The sequence below is a fragment of the Leptosomus discolor genome, chromosome 17 (genome assembly GCF_034619465.1).
Source record: "Leptosomus discolor isolate bLepDis1 chromosome 17, bLepDis1.hap2, whole genome shotgun sequence".
Taxonomy (NCBI): domain Eukaryota; kingdom Metazoa; phylum Chordata; class Aves; order Leptosomiformes; family Leptosomidae; genus Leptosomus; species Leptosomus discolor.
The window spans coordinates 7194239-7203503 of record NC_141407.1 but is presented as its reverse complement, the minus strand read 5'-3'; the positions used below and the strand labels follow the sequence as shown (position 1 = coordinate 7203503).

The following is a 9265-nucleotide window of genomic DNA, read 5'->3' as shown; positions in this document are numbered from 1 at the left end:
CTACTTTAGAGTGCTTGTATCTCCCATGCTTTGTTCTGTCCTCCTAGTATTGCCTTTATGTAGCTCAAAAAAAAAGAAGGAAAACACTGAATTTAAAGTAGAACTCTAAGCTGGATTTTAAGCAGTGCAACTCGGTGTCAGCACTCTGGTTAAGGGAAGCAGAGAGCCTGGAGCAGGGAAGCAGTGAGGGGTTAGAATCAAACCGGTACTGGGATCCATCTGTCTCACCCACCTAAAGCAAGAGAGAGCAGAGAACGAGGCCGCTCTCGGCACTGATGGTTTCTGTACATGTGCTGTTCAGCTCCTGTTAAAGAACACGCAGCGCAACGCTGCTACGGTACCTGGGCTCCCAAGGCATTTGGGAATCCAGGGTGGGAGCCTGTGTATGCAAAAAGGATCGCAGACTTGCAGCCCTGCCAGAGAGAACCCTTTCCTTCAAAGCCGCTCTGAACCCTGGGTGCGCCTCCAAGAGCAGGTTCTCCTCCCATTGACTCATTCCTGATCAAACAAACCAAGATGTGAGCTGGCATCAGGAAGCTTGAGCTGCCCTACAGAGACTTGGTGGCCACGTCACCACCGGTCTCTTTCCAGTCCTGTCTAGCCATATTTAAATCTAATGCTAGGTTGTCCCTGGGCCTGGAGAGCCAGAGCCTGAAGGAACACAGCGTGTGTGTCTCTTGCCATAGAGTCATGCTGCGCAGCCAACCTGCACCCCTTGGGTCTTGGAATACCACATCTCCTCAGGCTGAGACCATCTTTAACTTCAGGAAGAATCCAACGAGAGGCGATGCAGCAGATGACAGCAGGTAAGGCTGGGAGGGAGTTCGCAAACGCAACAAACCCCGGCTGAGCTGAAATGGAGCACACGGACAGGACTCAGCCAGCTGACAGGAGCGTTTATCAACAGGCCAGCCAGGCAGTGCTGTCTGACACACGAGCCATGCAGCGCTCCAACGCTCCTGCCTCAGAGCAGCTTTTCTCCAACACGCACTACCTGTTCTTCCAAGAACACCCCATGAGCACAGGCATTAAATTCTGCACCTTCCAGAATCAAATTGTTCCTTGATTCTTGTCATCATGGCGGTCCCCACCGCAGCCTCAACTCTCTGAAATGTACCTGCATTCAGGGGTGGGAACAGAAAGGAACAGTGCATGGGTGGGGAATGAGAAAGAGGCAGCGATGCTGGGGAAATGAAAGCTTTCATCTACAGCAGTCTGGAATCTGATGAGTTATTACCTAAAGAATCAAAGAATATGACAAAGACATTATTATTCAGCCATAAAATGCAGCTATGTATTTCAGACTAGATGACAACAGAGATGAATACAAAGCTGTGTCGTGTGGTACCCTTGATCCATTTGATCCCTCTGCCTTCAAAAAACGCAACACAAACCAGTATCCAAGTAGCAAATCCATGCTCCACCTTCCACAGGGACTTTACCAGAAATCCGAGCCAGCATGGAGGAGCTCGGACAACAGGCCTCTCCACCCATCAGAAATGACAGAACTCCCTGTAATGATGACTGACACACTAATCACGTTGAATGAAGTCCTGGACATGTGAAGTCCTCTTTGCTTGTAAGAAATCTATGGCAGAACCCCACCCCTTTCACTCTTAGAAGTTCCTTCTCCCTTGTCCCCGAAAGGTAAAGCATGGCAATGCCAGAAAACCATTTAATATAGTAAGTTGCCTTTGATGTCATCTCCGAGGAAGCATGATTATAGGTGATTATTTTCTCTTGAGGCCCATCAGCCATGCCTTTATCGTTTCTTTTTAGTTTCCTTCTTGGGTTTCTTGCTTATCTGTGGAGCGGTGGCCTTTGGCTTCTTCACTGTCTCTGAATTCTTAGGCTCAAAACTGTCCGAGTCCTACAAGAATCAATTAAGAAACAGTCAGTAACTTTTTTTTTACAATTTGCTGACAGCTCACTTTGGGAATTTGAGCCAAAGGAAGCAAGTACTGGGTATCTTTGTTGGAACACATCTACATCAAACCGAGTCCACATTTAATGAGACTCGAGCAGCACCATCTCTGCTTCTTCCGCATGTGCTTTTTGATGAGTGTGAGCTTATGCACAGAAACAGCTTGTTACCAGAGAAGCTGTTAAAAGCTTAAGTGTCTAAAACAGGCTTTAGAGAAAAAACAAAACAAAACAAAACAAACTTTAAAGGCAAGAAGAAAATCAACATTAAATGAAAACTATTCAAACTAGGGAAAGGAGAAGACGCCATACAATCACCAGTGTGCATGGAAACAGTCAGCAGGTATTTGTGCCAAATGTTAACCATTATCATGTGCAAGACAAAAAATATTCCGCAAAACAGTAGTAAGAATGTAAAGTTCAGAGCCTCTAAACCAAACCCAAAATCCAGGGAGAGAATTGCAGGCAAAGCTTTCTTCACCTGGCCCAACAAGGAATTCTTAGATATGCTGCTTCTCTCCTTCAGGGGAGATGACAGATAATATTTCAGCCATGGGAAATAAAGTCTAGTTATCTTGTAAAAACACAAGGGAACAGCGCCAGTCTCATCTGAGAAAGCGCACACATGCAGATTGCCTCCTTTCATTAAATGCATTTGAGTATAAATATTGCTTTAGCATCTTGGTTTCTATCAGTCAGAGCGTGCCAACTGGAAAAGGACACACAAAAAATGGCTGAGCAAGACGTGCTAGTTCCAAGCTTCCAAGACAGAGCTCCAGATAATGGAGGGGGAGGCGAGCATCTGACAGTATCCTTGTAATCAAGGAGCTTGGTTCAAACGTCTCGCAAGTTACTGGGCTATTACAATGCACATCTGTGTGGCTTTCCAAGGAAGGAGACTTGGCTGGCTTTCCAAAGGCTGTAATCGGCGCACGGGGAGCTGGCAGGCTCTGGAGAAATGTAGCAACACGCAGTTATTACTCAGGGATGCAGCGTGCTGCTGCTGTAAAGTGAACACTGCTGCCTTCTAATGTTCAAACCAAGGTAGACTTCAAAGCCTGGAGCCTCCAAGACAGAGAAGCTCGCTCCTCAATATCCTACCCAGACCCAAGATCTGGAGGGGTAGCCTCTGGTGGTTATGGTCTTGTCAATTAGTCTCGTGGACAGTAAGTCAAGAGGACAGGGTACATAGGAAGAAAATAAAAAGTAGAGCATGCAAACATCAAAGCATGCTTGCCAACTTCAACAGTAACAGTCCTCGAGCTTTATCATTTTAATTGGGGGCCTGGTCTTCAGGTTCCCACTTCAAACTAAAGCTCTCTGTCTTTTCAGCTTTCAAGAATCAGGGGACTCAGTATTTCTCAAAAATGTATCAGGGGAAACCATGGACTCTGACAGACGGGCGCTGGCGCCTGCAGAATAACGGTGCAAGACCTGCAGTGCCACTGCATAGTGACCGGCAGCCGCCTGCTTTGTCTCCCTGCTGGGAGCTGCAGCTCCACGGCAGGACTAGCAGGAGGGAGCACGCACCCGGGCTGGGGCAGCGTCACTAATCCCGTACATCAGCGCAACTTCACGCCACACCAGCAGCTGAAGGTGAAAGAGTTGGGTCATGAACTGTATCCTTCACACTGTGCCTCATCCTCAGGCCTTCCCTTCCCCAGATAGGCCGAAAATGTACATGCTTCCTCTGCACAAGAGGGAGCAAACACGGCAGTAAACATAGCTGAAACCCAAAACTTCCCATGCTGAGTTGTTACTGAAAATATACCATGCACATTTACGCAAAATCTGTATCAAAACGCCAAACTCGCAGCCTGATCACCGGCACTGAAATATCTGTCCCCAGCACCACAGGCACGACCAAGCACACGGAGCTCTTTTATCAGAAAAGCCAGGCAGATGCCCATCATCTCACTGTGGCCCAGTCTAGAGGAATCCGAGTCCTGTAGCTCACCTCAACCTTTCACTTTAACTTCTCACAGAAGTCCGGTACTAACTGCACCAAAGCACCCTCCCCCTGCCAGCACAGCACTGGGTGTCAGTACTGAGAACTGCCTTCCTCACGGTAGAATATACCAGGAATTTCACCTGTACCTCACACAAACTAGAGCCCAAAGTAACTTCCTGAAAGGCAGGCCCTGCAAACGGGACGCCCTGCCTGGCGATTAATAAAGCAGATCAGCAGCAGGATGATAATATGGAGTTGGGCCTAAAGCCTTCTTGTGTGCAGTCAGGAACAGCACCTATGTTTAGCACACCGTGCCAGAGCTCCGGGTCACCTTTCTCACTGATATTCAGAGAGACCCTGGCTCAGGTATTTGTTCCTGACTTTATAATCTGGGGGGTAAATCACAAGACAAAAGCTGGAGGTGGGAAAATGAGAAGGAAGGAAAGAGCACGATCAATGAAACTCGTCAATCCCAGGAGCAGGCCACTGTGTCTCCATTAGCTACTCAAAGTTCCCTCCCACCCTGTTTTCTCTGACTCCGCCCACCTATATCAGTATCAAAGAGCACTGCTTACTGTCTTATGGGACTTTGAGACCGGCAGGATTATGGCTAGCACACAGATAAGCTGGAAAATGGCTCCAAAGAAGAGTCCGTAGCGTAGCACGTTCTCCATGAATGTGGGCTCAGGGATTTCAGGTGGAGAGAAATCCAACTCAGCAGCCATCGTGAGTGCACCCTCCTTCTCCTCAAATGCTCTCAGGAAGACCGGTTACTACAAGGAGGGGGGAAAAAAGAGCAATTATTTCCATCACGCTTTCATCACTTTCCATTATTAAAAAATGACAGAGTACCTCATGCAGGCTTTTTGAAGATACCCTTGATCTACAGACCTAGTAACAAAGAGGGAAATGAATGTTGCAGTTTATTTGGATGCTTCTCTTTTACCACCTGCCTACGAAAACAGTCCTCAAATGTATTAGTCCGTTTGCAAGCGAGGGGAAGACAAACAACATATGAACAATATTGATGAAACAAGGGAAAAGCTTAATAAGCAAGAACATACTTCTCCCTGAAGTCGATCGCACATGCAAGATGACTGTTACTCATTTTCACTTACATTGTATATGCGGTCACAGCCTCGTTGTTTTAGATGGTGTACAAAACCAACTACTACTTAAATGCACCACACAGAAGGCAGATCTGTTGAAGACAGAGGAAGGAGTTAGGTGTTCAAAGTTAAGCATGGCTTTAGCAGCCCCACATACACTAAGCCCCATATACCTTGCGATGGTCACGCAGGTAGTTTGTGGCAGAGTTAAATATCGATCTCCTGGGCCATAAGCCAGTTTCTCAGCCACGAGACCATCCTTTCTTCCTTCCTTTATCTTTGCTAATGGAGTTGTCAATTCATTCCATGAATGACTAATGGCTTTCTACAATAACGGAGAACTCTGCTGCCAGAATTGCTGGAGCACACCACAGAAAGTCCCAAAAGGGAAATTCAATTAGTCTGAGATGCCATCAGAACTCAGTCGTGATTACTGTCTTACTCAGTTTCCCTGACCCCTATGATCCTGCTGTGTACTTACTGAATCAGCACTACTTATTGGTACTGACAATTCTCTGTATTGCTAAAGCTTGGGTGGGAGACTGTGCCACACGCACGTTTCCACTGAATGGCAGCAATCTGCCTCCTACAAATGATCTCCACAGCAGGCTCTGTACTTCTCAGGGTAGGAGAAGATTTCTACCCTCTGCAGATGTGACCCAGTTCAGAAAGGTGGTAAATTTAAGAGTATAATTTGAGCAAAGTTATAGTTGATAAATTTGAGACTCAATCAACAACTCCATGCCGTTCCATAAGAGGCAAATGTCATTTGGGGATGTTCTAAAAGGAGTGGTATATAAATTACAAGAAATAATTATTTTGTTTTATTTCAGATGATGTATGGGATATTATTTTGAATTTTAAAAGACAGGAAATTCCCAACAGCATGGGCTGCAAGCCACTGGAACGCAGAGAGTGGAATCCCTGTTACAGAAGAGCAGATCAGCTCAGCATTCGCCTAGGATGGGGTGTCAGTATATCTAATCCCACTTTTCAATCAGGAGATAAGAATAGGTGACCTCTTGCAGTCCCTTCCAGGTCTGTACTTCAGTGGGAGAAAACTTCTCAAATTCTGATTAAAATTCAATAAGCCAGGGCTGCACAGGACCTGTACACAAAGCCAGCACACCACGCAGGCTCAGCGAGCCCCAACGCAGACCCAAAGGCTGCACGGACACACAACGGGGTCACCCCCCCACACGAGTGGCTCATCCCTAACTGCTATTAACTTGTGAAATGCCCGCTCCCCCAGTCCACTACGGGAGCAGTTCCTAAGCAAGAAACAGAATCATGCGAAACTTCATCCTTGATTGCATTTTATCTCAACTTCATGTATTGGGATATCTTTTGACAATGTTATTCTTGCTTACACCCTTCCTCAAAGAGAGCAGGAAGGGATGTTGCTTTACTCCTCACCTGGGGTTTTTGCAGGACAAACTCCTGCTGATAATCCTGACTTATACACCTGAAACACAACACCCAAAAATAAATCAGAAAAGGGAAACCAACACAGTGAAACCAAAAAAATTCCATCCTCATCTGCCACAAGTCTCCCCTCCTTTCCCCTTTTCTATTTCACCTCCCTTGAGGGCATTAGTAATTTTCTAGCAAACCCCAGGTGACGTGACCAGTGTCAAGAGCTCTGATGCAGGCTGGTAGCAGCTGCCACTACCCTTTTAAGCACTACCCCACGGAACATGCTCAGAGAAGACCTGACAACATGCTCCAACTAGTCACAGTACCGCGTCCTTGCCTGCACAGCAACCAGAGCAGGCAACCCGCATTCAGACTATTAGTTTTCCTGCTGTCAGTGGAGCTGAACTAATAGTAGCAAAATCCTTCCCTGTTTTAAAAAACTCCTGTGGCTAACAGGACGCCCAGACCCGCACACACAAGGAGGCTAAACCTTTCGCAGCCAGGCAGGCCGAAGCTGAGCACTGGGGAGCTGGGGCTCAGTGTCAGGCACGCCGCCTCCTGTGCCGAAGGCAAAACTTGCAAAGTGAGTTTTCTCACGAGAGCACCACCTCCTCACACCCTGCCCTACAGGCAATGCAGAAGGTCCCTGGATGATAATGGAGTCTTCCTCCTTGTTCCCGAGAAGCTAACAGTTTCACCACCTCTTCCTTGGCCAACATTTCTTCTCCACAGGTCATCATCCACCTTTTTCCTCAGACTGACTCACCTATTAACATGGCCACACTTAAAGCAATTGTTCTTACACTCCGTTTGAAGATCAGTATTCCTATTTCAGACCCTGAGAGGAAGCCTCCCCCCTCCAGCTTACTTATTCGGCCCAACAGCAGCTACCGCTGCGTCCCACAAGCCTGGCCATCCCACTGGAACACAGCAGAAGAAACAGGTCACAAACAGTTGCACTGCACTACAGGAACTGCTTTTGGCTTTTTAAAAATAGTCAGTCTTGCCTCTAGCAGGGTTTTACAGCCCCACGCCAAAGGACTTGGTCCTGTCGCAGCCAGAGGTGCGCCACAGCACCAGCGAGGGACTATTCGGGGCTTTTCCTAACTGACACACTGGAAGATGATGTGGCTGTTCCCTTGGGTGCAGGGTCAGGCCCAACGATAAACAACTGGGTTTTCAGGACCAGGGCTGTAAACCAGCCATCTCAACAGAGCTGGGACTGACGCAAGCCTTTCTCTTTGTTGTCCTGTGTTTGCCAGCTGGCATCTTCAAGACCTAGTGCTATATAAATAATTAGCTTAGGACAAAGCCACAGGAGCACTTCAAGCAATGTATATTAGCTTTCTCCTGGGGTGGAAATAAAGACCAACAGTGTTGGTGCAGAACATGAATGCTTCTGTCAAAGGATGAGGCAAAAAGAGCTCGCGCTGGATCTCTCAAATGATTCAGCAGGTGTTGGGATGGAGAACGGCCAATTCATATCGGCTGCAGGGGGATTTCCGCGTGCTCAGCACCGCCGAAAACACGACCCTCGGTGAGGCCGAGGAGCCCGTCTGTAGCCTGGCGGGCCCGGTGCCAGGCAGCCGGCTCTGCCGGCCGTGCCCGGGGGCTGCAAGGAGAAGCAGCCGTGCGGCCTGAGGGTAGCGGACACCCAGGGTTCCTCCTCCCCTCTCCAGAGAACAGCTCCGCGCCGCTGCTCCCTGCGAGCGGCCAGCCCCGGCTGCAGCGGGAGGAGCGGGCCGGCGCGGAGCCAGCCAGGCCCCCCCGCACCGGGGCTCTCCCACCCGCTTCCCGGGGGGGGCCGAGGCGGTGCTGAGGCCACCGCTCCCGCCCAACAGAGACCGCTCCGACAGACCCCCGCGCCGCTCCCGACCCCCCGCCAGCCCCCGGCCCCGCTCACCGCCCCTCACAGCCAGGCCTCGCCGCCCCGGAAGTGATTCCCGCCCGGCAGGAAGCGCAACCCCGCCCTTAGCAACCGCCCGGGGCGCCGCGTTGCTAAGGGAGGCCTGCGGGCGGGCTGGGGGTCTGCGAGGCCGGCGGGCGGCCCGGCTCCGCCGCCGGGTTCCTCCCGAAGGGCCCCTGAGGCCGCTCGGCTTCACACTGCCGCGGGCCTCACCCCCCCCGTGGGCGCCGACCCCCCGGTGGGTCCCCACGGCCAGGCCCGTGTCAGCCCCTCTGGCAGCGAAGCACCCCGGGCCTTTACGCCTCGGGACTAGTGGACTCGCCCCCTAAATCAGAGAGAGCATTTTAATCCCCGCCATCAATAGCGTGGCCTTTCAGTCCTGGCGGGTTTCTCTTTATCTGCGAGGTTTTGATCTGCTCCCTTGAAGTGCTCTGGCAGCAACAATTAACAGGCATGCTTCTGCCTTTGCTCTTGCTGGGGATTGTTTTTTTTTTTTCTGTTTAATGTCCCGATTCAGTATCCGGCTCTGAAATGGAGATGTCTCAATAAGATGACCTACAAAGGGAAAACTGGCTTGTGCTCTGTTTTGCTTGTTTGTGGTATTTAAAGAATCTGATTTGTTTTGCCCTTTTCCTAAACCTAAAATACCAGTAGTACCAGGTTAGTTTTGCTGCAGAGCTTTATTATCAGAGAGCCTAAATACTTTGGGGAAAATCTAATCAGTCACTTATCTACTGAGGGAGTAAGGTATGGCATTTGTAATAAAAGGATTTTCTAGGCTGTTACCAAGCATTTGAATTAAACGGGTATTAACAAAAACAATTTCAAAGGTTTTGAGCAATTGGATTAAAAACGTTTCATCTATTTTAGTGCAGAAGACTTTACAGACAACTGGAGAATGCACATGGCTGCGAGCTGCAGAGGCCAGAGACACTTGCACAAAGAAATTCTTCTAGCATC

General features: G+C 49.1%; 1 protein-coding gene across 1 annotated transcript; it reads right to left on the bottom strand.

The window, feature by feature from the left end:
• Positions 1 to 350: 350 nt before the first annotated feature.
• MANBAL (mannosidase beta like) lies at positions 351 to 8341 on the bottom strand. The gene is made up of 3 exons (XM_086474769.1): positions 8303 to 8341; positions 4450 to 4647; positions 351 to 1870 (listed from the first exon to the last, which is right to left on the bottom strand). The coding sequence occupies exons 2-3, from the start codon at positions 4597 to 4599 to the stop codon at positions 1763 to 1765; spliced, it is 258 nt and encodes an 85-aa protein (XP_086330895.1). The 5' UTR covers positions 4600 to 4647; positions 8303 to 8341; the 3' UTR covers positions 351 to 1762.
• Positions 8342 to 9265: the final 924 nt, after the last annotated feature.

Coding starts and splice junctions, on each gene's coding strand:
- MANBAL (XM_086474769.1), bottom strand. CDS start 4,599: ATGGCTGCTGAGTTGGATTTCTCTCCACCTGAAATCCCTGAGCCCACA. Junction 1,871..4,449: donor TCTCAAAGTCCCATAAGACA/GTAAGCAGTGCT, acceptor TGATTCTTGTAG/GACTCGGACAGTTTTGAGCC.